This window comes from Argopecten irradians, chromosome 13 (assembly GCF_041381155.1).
Source record: "Argopecten irradians isolate NY chromosome 13, Ai_NY, whole genome shotgun sequence".
In the NCBI taxonomy this organism is placed as follows: Eukaryota; Metazoa; Mollusca; class Bivalvia; order Pectinida; family Pectinidae; genus Argopecten; species Argopecten irradians.
This window is the reverse complement of record NC_091146.1, coordinates 29500030-29521845: the sequence shown is the minus strand read 5'-3', so window position 1 is coordinate 29521845 and position 21816 is coordinate 29500030. Positions and strand designations below refer to the sequence as shown.

General features: G+C 35.7%; 2 protein-coding genes across 2 annotated transcripts; one reads left to right on the top strand and one right to left on the bottom strand.

The window, feature by feature from the left end:
* The first annotated feature begins 1308 nt into the window (after positions 1–1308).
* On the top strand, positions 1309–11098 carry LOC138305546 (uncharacterized). Its single transcript, XM_069245820.1, has 3 exons — positions 1309–1408; positions 2198–2257; positions 3271–11098. Exon 3 carries the CDS (start codon positions 3453–3455, stop codon positions 9099–9101), a length of 5649 nt encoding a protein of 1882 aa, XP_069101921.1. The 5' UTR covers positions 1309–1408; positions 2198–2257; positions 3271–3452; the 3' UTR covers positions 9102–11098.
* Positions 11099–18014: 6916 nt separating this feature from the next.
* LOC138305787 (melanin-concentrating hormone receptor 1-like) lies at positions 18015–21579 on the bottom strand. Its single transcript, XM_069246055.1, has 2 exons — positions 21528–21579; positions 18015–20116 (listed from the first exon to the last, which is right to left on the bottom strand). Exons 1-2 carry the CDS (start codon positions 21577–21579, stop codon positions 19104–19106), a joined length of 1065 nt encoding a protein of 354 aa, XP_069102156.1. The 3' UTR covers positions 18015–19103.
* Positions 21580–21816: the final 237 nt, after the last annotated feature.

Below are 21816 nucleotides of genomic sequence, written 5' to 3'. Positions count from 1 at the left end.
AAAATCCAGTAAATTATTGGGAAAAAAAATAGAAAAAAAATACAGTCGAATCTGTACTAACGACCATCTGTAGTAATTTAAGGGACCCTTTGCTCTATACGACCACTTCAGTTCCTCCCAAGCATTTTCATTATATATTTTAACTCTATTAAACGACCATCTCTCTAACGCGACCAGCGACCACAAAATTTTCTTCCTGTGGTTGCAAAAAATCTCTTTTCAGCGATGAGAAAAATAAATGGCATTACGATCTTTCCAAAACTCCCATCATCCGGTAGCTGGTTTTGACACGGCTTGGGCAGAGCAATTAAGCCTATAGATTGTTAATGTAAACAAAAGAGGTGTGAAACAATTAGCCTGTAACTGAAGCCCTGTATAAGTAATGTCACACTGGGGTAATTGTATCTGACTGGTCTTTTCACACCTTTGTTACCGTAAGACCCGGTGCCCTTAGACGAAATGGGTCAAGCTCAATGGCTGTCTCCATCATTTTGAAAGGATATTCTGGTTGAATAATAAAGTTTTTGATACAACATGATGTACATTATTTAAAACAAACACCAGCAGGGTATGACAATACTTTACTTACATGAAAATGAAATATGAAAGCAGTCGAACAGACAACACATGAAGCATTGTTTAGGCTGCCGTCGTGGATGGGTCATAGTAACCCGAAATAGGTATGAAAATTCCTGATTTTACAAAAAAAAAAAAAAAAATATCCTATCAATCATACCAATTCCCATTTATTGTGTAGCATGATATGAAAAATTATTCTTTTTGATATCAGGAAAAATAAAATAAATGAAAATAATATACAATAGATCTACTTTTTATTTTTTCTATTTTATAGATGGCCTGGGTCGAACATGGTAGTAAACAACAACATTACAATTTTGTCATTTTTTACATACATGTTACAATCCGGTTTTACATTAGGCAAATAAAAATATCTCAGTTTAGGGTTACCAGACTGACCCTAACTTTTTACCCCCCCGGCCCTAATTTTTTTTCTACTTTTCTAAGGGAAAAAGTTAAAAGTCGACTTTTTTGATGTCAGACTCCGGTTCCGGACATTACTTTAGAGTGAAATACACTAGAAAAAAAAGTATGTGTATATCATCAAAACTTGTATATTGTCTTAAATTTTCTCCCAAACAAATCTTTCAATAAGGATCAAGGCTTTACTACTCTCCCTTGTTGCCTTTCATCAATATCAATAACAGACAATAAGCACAAATTATTTCAGGTTGTGCCTTAAATAATACCATCTTAAAGATAACTCCTTTTCTTTATTTTTCTTTTCCAGAAAAAAAAAAATTGGGATCTGAGCTGACTTAATGCCTCTGACTGCAGTACAAAGAATTGGATCAAGCATGCTGATGGTCAATGGCGACAACCTATACATGTAGGTATAACAGTTAGATTTTGTTGGTAGATAATTGTCAATTGAGTGAGTGTGCCTCCTGGGTTTGAATCCAAGTCTTGTCAGACATTTTATTCATTTTGACTTGAGTTATCAGCCCTTGAAAGTAAGAATCGATTGTGAAATCATGTTTTTGTGAGCATCATGTAATTATTTATAATATTAAAAAATGGAAAGAGACAACAATGTGAATATCCCTTAAAAAATGATAATGTCGCTATAATTGATCTTTCTCACAAGGGAGATAACTCCAAGTCTACAATATGTCAAGACTAAGGCAGGGTATTATAAGTGCTAATTATAAAACGAAATGATACATGTACACATGAAAGGCAAATTATTTCATCCCTGTCAAAGGTTCAGGATGTAATAATTTGATTGGACAATCGGAAAGGTCACCAGAAAGGACCCCTGATGTGATGTTGTCAGATTCTTTCTGAAACAGCGAATAAAGGATGTGTATTTGATTAGATAGATTCTCCAACAAGATATTATATGTACATTGTATGTTTCTGTCTTATACCCATTTTGTAAATATGAAACTTTTTGAACAGTTATTGAAAAAAAAAACAAAAAAAAAACAAACAAAAACAAAAGCAAAACTAAAGTTATGCAACAAAAGATGATACTGCACAGTATAAGCCATTTAGTTAAAATAATATTTTATTACATATACATAACCATTTGAAGCTGTGATTGGAAAATAAGCTAATAGCTGATACTAATTCCTCTCTTAAAGGAGTTGATTATATATCTTTCTTTTGTTTTCAGAATTATACATGGTGATGCAGTTTTCACGTGAAGAGATTGGGAATTTTTCATCTCGATGAGGTAAGAATTATCTCCCTTTATATGTCTGTAACACATCAATAATCATATTTGACCAAATAAGTGCCCAAAGGACAAATTTTCACAATATTATTGCACAAGATATAAGCCAATTTAGGTAAATTTTCATACGAAATAAAATAAAAGAATCATTGGTTTTCATATTTTTCAGTCAGCATTTACTTTGAGGTAATTAAGTGAAATTGAGAAAAGAGGATATTGGCACTTTTAGGGACAGCAGCACTTACAGTGTGGAATTTGGTAGCACAGACATCCCCTAATCATATTTGTTGAAATATTAAATAAGATATGAAAATTTGTATTTTCTAAAGTTCACTGTTACTATAAATGTTTGTGTAATAATTCAAGAACTGTATTTTGTATTTTCAAAACACAGAGTTATCTGCCCTTGTAGGTAGATATTGTTTTCGACGTTAAGTGTTTGCTAACGTAACAAACTTTTCAGAAAAATGATGGGGGTTTTGCTCAATCTGATTAAAATACAGATCCTTATAACCACTCCGTTATATAAAGGATCTGACAATATCCCATAGGAGGTCACGTCCAGATGACCTTTATACCACGTGGTCTTCATATCGGATACATTTTCTACACTTGCACATCCATTGAAAACGATATTTCGTCCCAGTATACATATACAATTTGCTTTATTGTGCTCTTTGGGCGAGATGACATCGTAAACCAAAATAAGTCTGACAGTTTTTCAAACAATTTCGTCCCTGAAATTCACTGTCAAAATTTTGCAAGTAGCAATTTGATTGGCCATTTCCAAAGGTCACCTGGACATGACCCCCAATGGGATTTTCTCAGATCCTCTTATCAAACGTAGTGATAATAAGGATCTATGTTTTAATCAGATTGGGTTTTTCTCACATCACAATAGAAACTTACACACAAGGGAGGTAACTCTGGAATATTCGAAGATAGGTTAGGTATCAGGTAACATTGAAACAGCTTTTGATATTTTTACATCGTTTTTTCCCCTGATATTTCAGGTACTGTTGATCATTGGGATTGAATTGAACTGGAAACAAAGTATAAACAAGGATGACTCATCATTTGTTCAAGTGTGAATACCATCATTCAGGTTTAACAGTATACAGAGATTTAGGACCTGAATGGAAGACGTTAACACTAAAATGAACATTTAAATCTCTGAAGAATCAATATAATAAAAATGGAAGTGGACGTATCAATTGATGAAGATGAGGCTAATTTTGATCCTCAGGATCTTCTTGGAGACCCGGCAAGACAGGAGATATCTCAGACATCATTGGAGATAATGCAGCTCCTGGCTGAATGTGAGGGCGGACATGAACTATTCGGAAACATCCACCAAGGAAATTTTATCTATGATAACGCAAGTCTTGTTGGTAGTTCGTCCGAGTTATCCGAGATTTTCCAAGACGACGATCATCACAGCTCGGGGCATAGACTGGATGACATATTAGTAAATAGTATTGAATCTCTGAATAAATCGCCAGCAAAGACTGCAAATGGTCAAGATAATAGAACACAGAAGAAAAGACAAAGGAAATCAAAAGAATCAAATAAGAAATCAACGAAAGCCTCAAAATCTAAACCAAAGGTGACCAGGAGAAAGAATGATGATAAAAATGACACTAATGAAAATAAGAAGAGGAAATCGCAAGTAAATGGTACAAAGTGTACTACATCTGAGAATTGTGAGACAAGAGAGAAAATGTCAACTGATACAGTTCAGAACGGTTCTAGTGTTATCAACAGCGCATCATGTTCACGAGTTGAAATGAATTCAAAATATGAAATCGGGGAGGACGGAACGTACACCTGTAAGATGTGCGGGAAGAAATTCACGTCTGTAAGGTTTCTACAGATACATTCGACTGTTCATCGACAGAAGGTGAAACTTGTGTCTAGAAGTTCAACAGATTCCGACCTTCTCCGAAGTAAAAAGAAAAACAGTCCATCAAAGACTATGAATTTTTCAAAGGGTAATTGTGTAATCCAAAAAAGATTGGGTTTTCCTAGTGATTTGAAAGCTGTTGTACATGCTAATGCAGAACGTGTTGTAATATCATCGCAGCATAGTCAGAAATTAACTGAACTTAGTCAACACTGTGAACGCATGGACTTTTCTAAAGTAAATACTGGAAATGAAAGCAAAGGAATCGGTAAATCTGAACAATCCGTTCTTAGTGAGTTGGATAGTTTGGATGATAAAGCTAACAGGAATACACCACAGTCTGAAACTTTAAAATCATTATCAAAACATGGATCAAAAGAGTACTTGACATTGAGTGCTAAAAAGTTAAAAACAAGCTGTCAAAATGAAACTGACGGAAAGATTAGCAGCTTCAAAGACGTCAAAGCTTCAGCAAAAGGGAAAAACCCTGCAATTTCAACAGAACAAGACTCAGGATCAGTTTGTAAAGATGCAAGAAAAAGGAAGGCTTCAGGGAAAAGTCGTGCCGACAAATGTGCAATGAAAAGGGTTTGTTTGCTAGACAGATTTTGGGAAGATGACGAAGAAAGTCAAACTGGACAAAATTTAGGCAAACCTGATTCAGTGTATTTGAAAACTGTTGATCCAAACCCTAGGACAAATGGTGGACTGATATTGTTGCAGAGTTTTGATAAGGATAAGTCACAGGAAGGATGCAAAAGTGGAGGACAAACAAAAGTGCGCATCAAACGCGGGCAGCTTGTCAGGTCAAAAAAGTCGAAAGTGAAGAAATCTTCTCAACAGAAAGATAAAGAATTGAAACAAATCAAGATGGGGAACACGGGAGAAAATATCCAAGAACTGGAAACTTTTGTCAAAGAAAATTTTGCAAGTGCAATGTTCCCCAGTAAAGAAAATGAAACATTTGATTGTGTAACATCTTACTCAAATAAAGACCATGCTCAAATTGGTTATGTTAAGGATGAAAATGACAGGACAAAGACAAACCTTGATCAAGAATCCATGGAACAATCAAATTTACAATCTAGTCATTTATCAGCAAAAAGTTGTAACATGAAAGAAATGCATACTGACAATGATACTGATGCAAGCTTCAGGGGAAGAGTTAGAAGTGACGATAATTTTAATGCAAATTTTGAAGAGAAAATAAAAATGGGGACCGTACAACAGGATAGAGAGAAAATGTTGTCAAATGAAAATAAGGGCGATAATTCTATAGAGAAACATCACATTCAATCTTCATCTCGTCAAAATGATATTACTGATGCTTCGAAGACTAAATGTGATAGTTGTGGTACAGATTCAGAAGAAGTGAAGGTACTGTTTTCAGAAAATAGCAAAATCAAAGATGGACAAATATTCTGTGATGGTAATTTGTCCAGAGATTTGTCGGACAATCGAATGAAGGATGGAAACACAGAGAAACAAACGTCTAGTCAGACAGACAATTGTGAAGATGAAGGATGTTATGATGATGACATGGATGATTTATCAGACGACAGAAGTTCCGACGATGAAAGTGAACCATTGGTATTGTATCAACAGTCGTGTAGGACACTTCCTCTCTGTGCGCTTTTAAATCTGGCAAGAAGTCAGAAACTAGAAAATGATTTGTCCAGGAAAAGCAACGAGGTGGAGCAGGAAAATATGATGGGAACTGCAACTTCTCCTGTGTCGACTGGGTTATCTGACATACCTTCAGTATATGGTGCAGTGACAGAAAGTGATGAAAGTGTTCATGCAAGAAAACAGGAAAAAAATAATTCTCTACCTCCGAATATTGAAATATTGTCAAAGTCAATGTTAAAATCTGATGTGGAGGTTGATAGCAGAATTCAAGTGAAATGCAAAGACCATGATGACACAAGTGTACCCGTCAGTAGTTGTTCTGTGACAAGTTCTGAAAATATGATGTCAGAAAATTTACAAATAGACCGACCAAAGTCTACAAATGGCAAAGAGTGGGCTCCATTTTCTAGCGAAACTAAAACACCTTCAAGTTGTACAGATTCAGCATCTTCAGTGGTAGCAAAATCTACATGTGGGACACAGCCTGTTCATTTGGTGACTGAACCAGCAGACTCCCCAAGTGGTTCACAGCCTGTTCCATTGTTGACTGTACCAATAAAATCCACAAGTGGTTCACTACCAATCCGTTTGTTGTCTGAACCAGCAAAGTCTATAACTAGTTCACAACCTATTAATTTGTTGGCAGAGGAAGCAAAGTCTACAAGCGGATCTGAACCAGCCGTTTTATCTGCTGAACCAGCAATATCCAGTACATGTGTTATCGAGTCAGCTTCAAATTCTTCATACAAATTACCAAAACTGGATAAATTATCGAAATTAAGTGACATACAACAACAAGAGAACACCGGGCTTTCTACTGGTAGGGTAAAGTCAAATCAACCATTTGAAACGGCAGCATCTGTTGCTTTGAGTGATGGGGAACAACGGGATGACAATATCGCAGAACATTTAGAATCAAATATGAATGGTAATGGTACTAGTGCTAAACAAGAGCTAGGCATGAAACAAAATGAGCAGCTTCCAAGCACTGGAGATGTAGAAAAGTCCTGCAACGTGTCCTCAAGTGATATTGAAGTTAGACAGTCATGTGTTCACGGTGATATCCAAGAAAGTCTAGAAATCTCTACTGTGTCTGATGGTGGTATTTCTTCACTCAAAAGCATCCAGGACGAACATTGTTTAGAAGTTTCAAGATGTGTTGTTCGACGGCTCTCTGTCAGTGAAAATGAAAGCGATGAAGTTATTACAATAGAAAAATTTGAAGAGGAAAAGGAGATGATTAAAGAGAATGCGAAATCAGATGATTATGTAGATGATACTTTAGATGAACATTTGAATGATGATTCTTATGATGAGACGGAGGATTCTTCACACTTTCAAAATTCTTCTTATTTTCCAAATCCCTCTGATGATACAAATAGTATGTACGTGTCAACAGAGACGAAACAAGGCTTTCAACATATAAAGGTTCCCGAGAAATTACCACAAAACATCATGTCCACTTGTAATGTCATCGGAAGGTTTGCTGACGATATGGTGACTGGAATAACGAACGTTATGGACGCAGAGCCAACTTCTTCAAATTCTTCCTCTGGGTTTTCTAGATTCCATGATTATTGCGCCAGGCAGATATCGTATCAGAATTTTCTTGAGTGGAAACTCGGACAAATTGAAGTGAGAGACAGTTCCCTGGTCAGTGGCAGTGTATGTGCTAGGTTGCTTCCTTTTCAAGATTTTCAGAGGGAAAAGTTTGAAGAATTGTTATCATCTGGGAAATATCTGGAAGGGATTACAGAAGTGGACATTTTTAAAAATAAGCAGGTGGGAGCAGAACTACAGGAAATTTGTTCACGGACACAAAACATTGTGGTAAATGGCATAGCTGAAACAGTCAGAATTAATATGGAAAAGCTGACAGATACAGGGGTGGAGAATCTTAACACAGTCATAAGTGAGGAACTGAAAACTTTGAAACAAATTAATGAACAGGTCACAACAAATTTTGAAAGAAAAATCACAGAAAATGAAACAAGGAGGGATACAAAGTCTTCTAATGTGTTAAATGAATTGGATATCTCATGTTCACATATTTTCCATGAAAGAAATTTGGACGAGAAGAATATTTCAAACTCATGTGCAGTCGTCGCTGAATTATCAAAACATAACAACGTAATTATTTCTGAGTCTTGGCAATCTGAAATTCAAGATACAATTCAAGTACGGACAGATAGTGGAAATAGTAAGAGGGGTGTATGTAGTGTTACGATGTCAGCAAACCAATATGAATCCTCAGAAGATGAACACGAGATTCCTATAAATATGGATCTTTGTTCTAGAGTGCTGCCTTTTGAAACAAACATCATGCACAAATTCTCTGATAAGACGAAACTGTTGTTTCAAGAATATCACAAACGGCAACAAAACTCCCCAGAGATATCCGATTCTGACAAAGAATGTACTGAAGTATATATACCTAGTGTTGACCATCAGACTCAGACTGTGTCGAGTCTGGAAGGAAGTGAATGTTCTGTGTATGAGATACACATGTTAAGAAGTGTTTCTCCATGCGTAAACTCAAATGATGATCAAAATTTTAAGATAAATTCACAGAATAGCGAGACCCATTTGAGTTTTACTGAAGTTACAAGTGAAGAGGGTGCCTGGTCAACAGAAAACATGGAGAATGCTAAAGACTTAGTTAGCATTAGCTCCAAAGGGTGCAATGACTCTTTAAGTTCAAACCCAGAAATAGCATCCAGATCTGACATTGTGCCATTCAAATCAAGGATGAACTTTTTTAACTTTGAAGATATAAGTACACCTGTTCTAAATCCGCGAAAAATTCCGTTGTCGGAACACGATCAACAATATCTGAAATCACCGAAAAAACTTTGGTATAGGAACTACATGGGAGGGATTTCGACAATGGAAGAAAAGAGGGGAGATAATCCACAACAATCTGAAACTGATCAAACTCACTTCATTTTTCCTGAATTTGATAATTCTGAACAACACAAAAATAATGACGTTCATGAACTTAAAGATTTGGATACAAATACATGTGAAAAGGAAAATACACAGGAAAAAACATTGCCTGAGGAATCTAACGACTGTTCACGGTCCAATGAATTCAGTAGACAGTCATGTGATGTGATCCGTAACAGTGAAGAAAGCCAAACTAGTTTTACTAAAATACTCAGCGATTCAGAACATTTCAGCGACATGTCCGTTAGGTTTGGTATCTGTTCCAGAATGAGACAATTTAGAAAACGGAGGAGTTGTGCACGGACGTGTCGTGATGGGTATCAACGAGGGTGTGCACGTAGTAGGGCATTTACACAAAAAAACTAATAATTACCTTATACATACTTATTTTAGCGGTTGTTTTATTTTAGCACATTTTGTGCTGTCTGAAACACTAATTTATGTACAGTGCTAAATTTTGTAAAACAGTATTTCCGGTATTGAACAACGGAATTGTGCTAATTCATATCCGCACAAATAAATCATAATAATTCACTTTTTTTTTCATAATTTTTGCTAAAATTTGCCTTTGCTAAAATAAGTATGTGTACTGTAATTCACAGTCGGGGAAGTTCAGCATTTAATGTAAAAACTCTATCAATGTAATTAGGGGAATTTATGAACTGAATTTTCCTTTTTTGTTTCATTCAATTATTTTGTGACACTTGAGTTCAGACACAAATTGTCTGTTTTAAAAATTTGCCTTTTTTTAAGAGAGAATTTTAAATATAAGCGTTGATTTGCTTTTTATTTATTTTGACATCAAAATATCAAACGTGGTAGTTTTGGCATTCTATTCTCCTAGAGTTATGTCCCTTTACATGGTTTATCAGATAGCTTGCTATGATCAAGATTCTATATCTCAGCAATGGTTTGAAAAATAGATTTTTATCATGTTTTAATATTTCGTTTTTTATATATCATGCCAAAACTTTTATTTTAGATTTTAATCTTGACTTCAAAAAGAACATCATTTGTATAATTAAACGTACTTTCAGTTAGATCACAGATCAGATTTGCCATCAATATCTCACCCCACACCACAATCTTACTTGACACTGATTTTGAGCAGTAGAGCCAAATACAATCATTATTGTGCCTTCATGCTCCATAATCCAGGGGTTACTTTCACTGCCGTTATATCCATCACTGAACTTTATGCACAGAGACTCTATGTGAAGATTAACAGGAAGCAATTCCGCATTTGCATATTACAGAGTTATCTGCACTTGCGGGTAGGTATTGATTGTGACATCATGTGTTTGGGAGCGTAAAGTCATACGTTTTGGAGAAAACGACGTGAATTACGCTAACAAAATAATGACGTAATAATTGATACCTACCCGCAAGGGAGCTAACTCTGTAATATGCAAAGACGGAACACAACACTTGAATTAACGACATATCTTACAGTGTACCATTTTTCGATTCAGTTCAACTTGTGCCAAGGTACTCAGATGACCATCCTCGATACTCCAGGGGTTCCGATCACTTACAATCTCTACACCCCTGGGCTATCTCATAGTAAAACTGGAAGCAACAGAACAGGTAATTTAGTCGTTTGATGTACATCAAAAGAGCCGTGTAACAGTACACTGTGGGTGACTGTGTGGCTTTGAAGTTTGGCGTCGTTCTCTCTCTGTAGTATTCAAAGGAAATTTTTGCAGACTTGTCATTGGTTCAACTGATTTCCGCTGAGCTGACTCCAATTTTACTATGGGTGTGAAGATCATATAAGTGATCGGAACCCCTGGAGTATCGAGGATGTCAGATTGGTCAGTAATTATGTGTACTTTATAAACCTGCAGTGGTTTTTTTAAAATGAGCATTGCCAATCGTTTACAATAGGGTTTTGCTCAAAATGCGGGGCTCTATATATACAAATACATGTATAATTTTTGCCTGTCCCACAAATGAGGATAATTGAATGGAGAGCATTAGTTGAGTAGTTTATATATTATCCACCTACATGTGTATAATTATGAATGTCATGCTTGGGTAATTATGCTTATAATTGTCACTACCTGTTCCTAAAGGGTGATAACTCTATATAACAAAATTAATTTGTATCAGGGTAGATAACTGTTTATAGGGCAGATAACTCAAGGAGAAAACCAACCGTTCATTACCTGAATTTAAAATAAATCATACGAATGTACTTTGAATGCATATACATGTATATAAGATAGTAAGGATATGGACTGAAGCCACTGTTGTTCCACGGGTACAGTTGTTTGTAAATACATGTATTATTTATTTTTGATATATGGTTATGTACAGAGAATCAGTTCCATTTGACCACAAATTAAAATATTTCCTGTTAATATCTGACTGTTTTCCTCTTTTTAACCCACCATCTGATGTTGGTGGGCTACTCAATTCGCTTTTCGTCTGTGGTACACTGTACATGTCTGTAAACAATTCTTGTGAACAATATTTTCTCAAAACAAAAGTCCCATAGGATCGTTCTGTAATTCCATGTTTATGTTCACCATAGTTGTACCTATTGCATTTTCAGTCTGATCTGAAAACAAGATATCGGACAGCTGAAGGCCATCTTTGTTTTGACAGTTAAAGTTGTATTCCGATCTCAAAATTGGTCCGGTATTCGGAATTGGGAGGAATCGGTTTTGGGAAGTTTTATTTACTATTAATAAAGAGGAATATAATTCAGTCCGTACATGACATCCATGTTCGGTTTCTAGAGGTGATCGGTTTTAAGAAGGTTCGGTTTCAAGAAGTTCCACTGTATCATTATTTCTCAGAGAGTTCTAAAGGGATCTTCTAGACCTCAAAATTCATGAAGGTTGGTGTTTGGGCCAAATGGCAATTGTGTGTCTTATGCATATTGGAGCTAATCTTGAATAAAAGATGGTCAACAGGTGGCCATCTTTGATTCTCCCTGAAATTCCATGCAAAGGATTTCCATGGGCCTTAGTTGTACCTAATGCATTTTGGGACTAATCCTTAAAGAAAACATGCGACCATCCTTGACTTTGACCATTTGGTTTCACTATGTCTCAAAAAGTATCAAAGAGTTCTTTCTCAATTGAATTTCTAGGATCAATTTTGATTCAAGTTCCTATCACTGACATCACATCCACCCCTGGACTGTAACTTCGTAAAACTGAAGGCAACACAAGATATAGGTCAGCAAAATTTGGTCCTTTGATATGCATCAAAAGAATCAAATCAAGGTACACTGTGGTTGACTGTTGTTTTGAAGTCGGGCCTTGCTGTCTTTGTAATGTTCAAAGGAAATCTTAAAACCTATGATAGGTTAGTTTTTCTAATGAGCTGCATCCAATATTACGAAAGTTGAGTAATCTATATAGGATTCACTTCTGCAGTGTCCCTTATTAATGAAGTTATTACTAAATTTGTGCAGCTAGGGGGGTATTAGTGACCACTCTTGCGACAGTTCCTGATAGATCTAGTAGGTGCAATTTTCCATTAAGATTTTTTTACTATGACAAAGTGTCATAATGACCGAAATCACAGGGACCTGACACTAATTTTTAACCAACACTTTACATATAATATTATACTATCAATAATATATATATCAATTCTTTTTGTTCGAAATTCGTGTCATGTCCCTGTGGCCGGAATATTGCTATCATGTAAATTCAATAATGGAGTCTTGAGTGATTTTCCACAAAAGTGGGCCCATTATATCTATATATAGTAAATTACAGACCCCCAGGGGCCATATCGCATTAACGTGGAAGGACAGAGACCTTCACAGAACGGAAGGAGTATACAGTTAAAATGGTAAAAAAAATAAAAAGACAGTGTAGTGAACCAATCGCAACTGTGCAAAATCTAGGAGAAATTTCCGGTACTCTTCGGGAATTAAATACGTCTATAACTCCCAGATGTTGCGATTGCGTAGATTTCCTTTATCAGGGTCACCGCTGTTTTAGTCTGTGTCACCTACTTCTAGTACGATTGTAGAGCAAGTTCAATATTTCCTTACTGAAAATGTATACCATTTCGTTAACAACATATTTACTTAATAGTAGCTTTTATTCGCCGGAGGGTTTAGTTTTCGCGGTCAAATTCATTTTTCTCCTGAACTGTCTCCACCAACTCTTGCGTTTACAGTATACATTGAGCAGTCACAAGGTTATGGTAGTTGGTTGATGGTTTTTCTCCTGGTTCTCCAATTTTCCATCGTTACTAAAACTCGACATTTCGGTAAATAACCATATATACTAGAAAATAGACTATCGTTAAAAGTGGGAAAAGACTCGATCATACGTGAAATGATAACAACATTATCAAATATCGTAATCAATTTTACTTCTGATTTCATTCAATATACATACAATAATAATTCCTATCAACGGTTTACCCGTTTCTATACATCTCTATACAAAAATAATCAACCAGAAAAATTACTGTTTAATCACAGGGACTTGGCACGCATTTCCATCCAACGGACAATATATATACATATATGTATGTATTGGAAGTTCGTGCCAAGTCCCTGTATTTCAAATCACTGACAGATGATTTTCTAGCCTTTAAAGAACATGGCGATTTACATACATTTATAAATGGTCCATATTGCCATTTAGGCTACAGAATCCTTTTTTATCAATTCATGTTACGTTTTGATAAGGATTAACTTATTCATCCCTGAAATATAACAATAGACTAGTCTAGTCTTTGATTTAAAAAGTCTAAATGTGCATGCAGGGGTAAATGAATTAATAAAACAATCGCAATGCTATCGATAATAGGATGAGCGAACACTGTCTGGATGTATTATTATGAATATGATAACATATTGTAAATCCTTTGAAAATTAGAAAAAAAATTAAAACGTTCAACCCACATCAACTTCGCTAGCCAAGGGTCCATCTTATTACTTCGTGAAGTGATAATGATATTACAAGTCTGATCGAAATACCAATCTAATTAAAATTAGACTTGTAATTCTGCTCCACTACGATACTCTACGTTACGCTCCAATACAAGATCTAACGATGCCCCGTTCGAGGTCACCTCAGCATGATCTCTGGCCTATATTGGAGCGTAACGTAGAGTATCGTAGTGGAGCGGAATTACAAGTCTAATTTTAATTTGATCGAAATACATACATTGTATCTTCTATATGAAACGGGGCGATATCACTGATCAATCTTACTAAAATACAGATCATCTATGAAACGTAGCGATAATAAATATTTTCTGGCTAAAATGCTGATATTTGATATGAAACCGATTTATGATAATGATATGTTTTTATTAAAATACATATTATATATATGTAACGTAGCGATAATAAAGATCTTCTGGTTGAAATAAAGATCTTTTTGTATGAAACGGAGCGATATCAAGGATCAATCTTAGCAAAATACATATCCGCTATATGAAATTTTTGATTGACAATAAAAGATCTGAATAAGATACAGATCTTCTTTGAATAGGAGTGATGATATTTTCTGATTAAAATTAGTAGCTTCTATGATACGAAGAGATATTAAAGATATGGGTCATTTTTATCAGATTACGTAAAATACGTTTTAGACGAGATTACCTGCCTTAGTACCAATTCTCCCCGCTAGGAGGGGCTCAAAATACTATTTTTTCGGAGCGAAGCCTAGTGGAAAGTAGAAAACCAAGACAGGCAATTCAGTCTCTACACTTCTACACATTGTGTGAGATTTGTGTCGATTAAATTGGTTTTCTGGCCTCGAGCGAAATGTCGTTAAGAATCTCGGCCATTTCCATGCGACAGCCACCAAAGTACAAACCTTGGTGGGAATGTCTGTCTGGCATGTAGCCCAATTACATTTTTATATGTCTGCTGCTCAGATTAAAAACTCTAATTTAGTAAGCCTTAAGGCTATCGATATCACAGTAACCGATAAATGTAGAAATAGAGCAGTACAACACTACCCTGCAGCATCAGTTTTGTTCACGGATTGAGTGGGTATTAAGATGTATGATACGATATGAAAAAAGTATCGGAGAGTAAAATGAAGTATTGCAAAAATGATTTTCATGAAAATTTTGAAACATTTTTATAAAATGCATTCAATCAATCCAAAAAATGAGAACGAGAAATGATATTGCAGATTATTCTTTTGAATAACAGTAATCACTAAAATGTCGTTCTTATTTTGTAAACCAGATTAGACTCTATAATTTTAATTGAGTGATGGTTTTTTACATGTACGTATACATTACACCATATATTAGAATAGATTCTTAGAATGACACGCTCTCGAGTGGAAGAATTATTAGCTTTTTCTACATGGAATTTTTCTGGTACGCCTTCAGATGACTCTGGTGGACACTAAGTCAGCAACTATTATATCGCTACAGTTAAAGCTGTTTAATTAATCTGGGGTGTAGTATATATTGTTACGGAAGGTATATGTAGACCCACGGTTGACTGCACTTCGCTACCCTACGCTACATTTTTACACTTGATTGATTCATTAATTTCTTTGTTATCCCAATCGAAAAGCTATACTATATGGAAAAATAATCGAAGAAAAAACGCGAAATAGAAAATTAATGGAAAGAAATTAAAGCAAAAGGGAGAAATGTTTTTCAACTATTTCCATTGGCTAATACATGGTCACGTGACGTTCAATATATATCATATTGACTTGGTGTTTCCATATTTAGTAACATAGCTAGATCATTGCCTGAAAGCTGCAATTTTCAGAGTGGCGTTCTTTGACCAATACTTTTCTGGTAATTAAGAAACGACATAACTTATATAAAATATAAAGACCTTTGATTTGGCTCATATGGTATTATATCATCCTTGTTGATTTTACTATAATGACCTCGGTCTACGCCCTCGGTTATTTTTTCTTCTACGAAGACCATATGGACCGAAACAACACAGCGAATCATTATAGATAAGTAAAATGGATATTACAGTTGCATATATATATATTCTTTTGATATTTACAGTTTGCACTGACATGGACTCAATAAACATGCTTTCTAGTATTATCAATATCAGTGTATAATGATAGTGCAATACGTGCGGCGATTCTTTTGTTACGGAAATAATCGCTGGCGTAGCAATGGGGAGTCGTGACCCCTCTTTTGGTGGGAACATATGAACGACTCTATTCCGATCAGCTGTGTAATCGAATTAGTTGACGATGACAGGAGAGAAAAAATATGGGTATTTTAATAAAGTATATGCAACTGTCGCGAGAATAAATGATATTAATTTGCTTGAAAAAAAATGTTAATATAAGGAACAAATTTTGATTTTGTCGAGGTTATGAGGGTTACATAAAATTTATACGGGCTCCATTATCATTATACCCTTATAAGCTCAACAAAATCAAAATCTATTCCTTAAAGATGCTCCATCGCTGACAAATGGTATTTTTTCACTATCAAAAACAGGAGCAGACGATTTTGTATTTTGCTTCAGTTACAAAAGTTACTAACTTTACACCATTACCACCATTAAAATGTTTGAGCTTCTAATTTTATTTTAAGTTAAAAATATAAAAAAGATAATTATTTGCACCCCGAAAAAATTCCGTGGCACTATATCCTAGATGGAATGAAGTACTGGTTGTCCATGCACCAAAGGCAAAATAAATTATTTTATATCATTTTTTGTGTTAGTTAGACATATATATATATACATGATTAAACACCAATTTTGTTCAAATTATGAATATCATTTATGCTCTGTCGGCGGTGGAGCATCTTTAAATACCCATTTTTTTTTCTTTCCCGTTATCGTCAGCGAATTCGATTGAACAGCTGATTGTATTCGAGTCAGTCATATATTCTCACCAAAAGTGGGGTCATGACCCCACGTTGCTACGCCAGCGACTATTCCCGTCAGAATAATATCGCCGCACGTGTTGTACTATTATTATACACTGATAATGATAATACTAGAAAGCATGGTTATTGAGTCCATGTCAGTGCAAACTGTAAATATATAAACGTAATAATAGATTTGATTTAAATATACAAATAGACGTAAACCCTTTAAAAAAGTGTGAAAGAAGAACGTTAAGTTAAAAGACTATAATTACAAAGATACAAAGTTACATATAATATCAGAAAAAAAATCTATTGTAATTTGAAATGTTAGAGCCGATGTTGTATTAGCATAATACCAGACAATCACGTATGAAAAACAAAATTATGTGTTCATCACAAGAGCATCCTCGATGCTCTAGGGGTTACTATCACTGACGTTATATCCATGGACTATCTCAAAGTAAAACTGGTGGCAGTTCAGGAGAGAGATAAAAACACAGCCCTGAATAAACTTCCTTTGAATATTACAGAGAGCAACGCCCGACTTAAAAGCCGCACAATCAACTACTGTACCGTTATTCGATTATTTTGATGTACATCAAAGGACTATGTTCAGCTGAAATTAACGATGTTTAATGTTGCCTTCAGTTTTACGATGACATAGTCCAGGCTCCGATTTCTCGAAACAAAAGTATAGACTTCAGTTTTTCTTCTTGCGTAACTTATGGGAATTAAACTGGCTTAAGTCAGTTTTTGACTTCAGTTTGTTTCGAGAAATCGGGGCCAGGGGTGGATATAACGACATTGATAGTAGCCCCTGTAGTATCGATGATGCACCGAGAGCGACACCGTCAATTACCAACGTAATCAGCGTACACTTGGGTGCGGTTAGATATTATACAGATCGTAGTGGAGTTTAGACACTGTGATTTCCAAGAATGCAACAGCGATTGCGATATCGTCTGATGGTCGACAAAGTACAGCGTAGTAGCTATAAAGGTTATTGACACTGTGGTATCCGAGAGTGCAACAGCGATTGCGATATCGTCTGATGGTCGACAAAGTACAGCGTAGTGGAGTTTAGACACTGTGATTTCCGAGAGTGCAACAGCGATTTCGATATCGTCTGATGGTTGACAAAGTATGACAGTAATTTGTTCTTCTCATTCAAATTGATCTGAACATTTAGTATATTTGTATAGAAACGATATTTAAGTTAAACTAGTTGAGAACTGCTCTAGTCTATGAGACAGCGGCGATAGTACATGTATCTTACAACTAGCACAATGGAGTCCACAGTCAAATGGATTAATTCATACCTTAGAAACTCGTTTACGTGTTTCAACCTTTTAGTTCACTTTTCACTTTTCCGGCTAATTGCACTACTGTGTCACTGGTGATAATTAAGTGCAGCGTAGCACGTGGTTTTAGTCAAACGTGGTTCTCAGACGATGATAAAAAACAGATAAATTAAGATATGTTTGTATTTATTGTGACGGCGATACGAATGTTCCGAACTTGAAACAATACACAGATACTAGGATAAATTCGTCATAAATACATACATATTAATTTAAAAAATTGAACATCAATGGTATTTTATACAAATGGTATAATACAAATGCTTCATAAAGAACCCACGTTGCTTTTGTCATTTGTCTTATAATCTTTTTATTCCATTTGGACTCTTGACCAAACGATACTTCAGACAAAACAAAGACAGGTTTAGGTCATGCCCGCAACAGAGAATAACTAATATAGACGTTCCGTCTTCTGGTCACTTGACTGATATTGCCCGAAACAAGTTTTAAGTCTAAAACAGACAACGGTGGATCCAAGAAAACAGAAAAAAAACGTATGTTACATAAGGAGACGCGTTTAGTCTTGAGAAATAAATGATGCCAAATGTTTCTTTCGTTTCTGTATCGAGATTTTCTCCATCTTTACGTTTTCCATCGTCGGAAAAACACGGTTGATTGATTGCAGCACAGTACGCAATCAACCGTTGATCATCGAAGATGGACATTTTCGATCATTTTTTTTTATAAAACTGATCCATTTTCAGCAGCTTGTGTTTTGACCAAATTGAAATTACCATTTACAATTAGGACGGTATGTATGGATGATTTATATATACAGTGTCACAGTGAACTCGTCATTTTGGTCTTCTTGTGATAGCTAATTAAGCCTATTAAGTGCTTTCTCATGGAGGCATATCCCCAAAGACACCAACACCACAATCTACCTGGTCACATTATACTGGGCAAAATGTCAGACGTCTTTAACTGATAACAGAATCATATTAAATTCATAAAGAAGAGACTTTTCTCAAAAATAAAACTAAAGCTCCTTGATTTTCCTGATGTCACGAATCCAATATATTGGCACAGTATTTGCAAAGTGATATTCTCAAATGATCTGATGCATTCATTCGATGCTAGCTGTTTCATCCAATTGCGCACTTTTTTCATTTAATGAACCTTCTCCGTTTTACGTATCTCTTTGCGCTAGCGTTTGTACCAGTGTGGTAACAGGCCATGATATTACCATCCAGTGACGTCATTGTAACTTCATGACTTCCTCCCTTGTTCTCGTACCACTCGTTGAAATGTGCCTTTCTTTTGAGAAAATCATTCTGCGCAGTTCAAAACGGAAGGACTGACCGGACACGACGTAAATGAAGAAGTTGATTCCGTAGTTGACGAACGAAACAACAGATAGAAGATCATGCCACGGTTGTATCCTCATTAGCAACACCTGAACTTCAAGCATTGGCTTGCTACTATGAAGTGCAAAATGAGCACTTATCGATATAACAACGAGGGGTAGCATTGTAATGATATATATTGTTGAAATCGCAAGCAGCATGAACGTTGTCTTGTGAGTTCTCGCAACCACGCGAGATCTTGAGTCTCCGCTTGCCTCCCGCCTTACGCGGTATATTTGGTACAACACCATTGTATTAAAAATAAAAACGAGTAGAAATGGTAAAATGAATATTAACGTAAACTGATAGAGATATATGTGTAGATTAACATACAACTGGAGAAAGGTCTGTGTGGCCTGACACGTATTCATGTAACTCCCAATCATTATGAACCGAAACACTTGCGTATAGGAAAGAATCACAAACAAGGAGAAGATGATTGCGACTGCGCCCGTCTGAGTCCTCAAGACGCTTTTCTTAAACGGGCGACAAACAGCGACCACCCTCTCTGCTGCCATGCATACAATTAACCAAGATGACATTAAGTAGCACATATGTTCCAGGAAGTTGTACGTCTTACAGGCGGCGTCATTGAAATGATAAAACACGCCTTTATTTTCCACACCGAGGTTGTGGTACATGTCATCGACTAACGTCACCTGTCGACCAATCAGAGTGAGACTATCAAATACGGCTAAAGCACAGAGGAAATGACTGTACGACTTCTTACGGAGGTTACGAGATTTCATGACGGCAAAGCTTAAACAGTTCCCAATGATCCCGACCAGGACTATGGCGGGCGTGATACAGACTTTGATCCACCATCCCCATTTCGCTGGCCTCAAGTCTGGAAACGGGAAGTAATCTGCAAAGATAAACACATAATAACTAGTACGAATTATATACGAAGTAATTGCATTTTTGTTTTCATTTTAATTTAATTTATTGACGAGATTATCGAAGACAAATTCAAATGGTTTTCCAATTGTGTTATAATTGTTACAGGTTATATGTGAAACATTTTTACATTTATTTTACATTTTAACTTTTAACTGTATTGATAAGGATTATCGAACGCAAATTCAAATCTTTCATGAATATCTGTAAAATGAATGAATATCAGTAAGAATTTTTTTTCGCGAATTAATAGATTCTTGAATATGTTTAAAATGTTTATGACGCAAATTATTGAATTATACACTCGAAAACAGATGTTTCCGGTAACCAAAAATGTTGTTAGAAAGTATTCACTTCTTTTATTTTCAAATATTTTAGATCCATTACATGCATCTAAAACATCAGCAGCTTCGACCCTAAAGAAGGCCTTCCTTCTATGTCACGTGATGTTGTTTGAATGATTATGTATTAAACGTGGTAGTTGTTGCTTGTTAAACTGATTTATTTGACCATTGCAGATCGGGTAGCCTTCTTTTCACACTAGTCTAACGCATGACGGCCGAGACGCGAAGTGAAAATAATTTTCTGCAGAAGAGATAAGATTAAAATTTGTCGCATCTCTTAACATTCATGCAAGTTTGGACATTACAGCTTTGCTAATGTGTCTGTCCTTGAGAAACACACTGTGGCCTAATTTAACAAACAAGTATGACTTGCGGCCTTCAAAATAAAACAAATGTTCACGGAGGCGACAAAACCACAATGAAACAAATGGGGAAAACATGACAATTTTATAGTTTTCTTCTACCAAAATGACCGTCATAACAATCTGCTTGTTTTTATCCATGAATGCAGCAATATTTTAAAGTTAAATCTGATAAAACGTTGACATTCGCATGGCTATGATTAAATCTTTCTACGGAGGTGCATATTTCTGCTAAACCAGCCTTAAAACTGTTTAGTATGGTGGCATATTTCTGCCATCGAGTTAGTTTAGGTCGACTTAGGGTAATTCAACCTTGACCAGATAGTTATGTCGGCAAGTCGAGTTATAAGATGACTTTTTGATGTAGTTACGTTGACCAGTCGAGTTATAACATGACTTGTTGAGATAAATCCACATATTCATATTGGAAAGTCGAGTTACACTATCGCGACAGACTATCGTGGATCTCGTCGTAATAAGGTAAGTCAATTTTCCAGGATTATGATGTAAGTCGAATTGCCGACATAAATATCTCAACAAGTCTTGATATAACTCGACAGGTCGACATAATTATCTCGGCAAAGTTACGTTACATAACTCGACCTAAAATAACACAATGGCAGAAATATGCCACCAGTTCAGAGTTCGCATTGTGTATCTGTCTATAAATTACCTAGCTGTTGATCCATTTGCAAGTAGATATTATGGTGGCATATTTCTGCCATCGAGTTAGTTTAGGTCGACTTATGGTAACTCGACATTGGCCAGATAGTTATGTTGGCAAATCGAGTTATAACATGACTTGTTGAGGAAATTGTGTCGACCAGTCGACTGACTATCATGGATCTCGTCGTTATAAGGTAAGTCAATTTTCCAGGATGTAAGTCGACTTTCCGTGATGTAAGTCGACTTGCCGACATAAATATCTCAACAAGTCACGAAATAACTCGACAGGACGACAT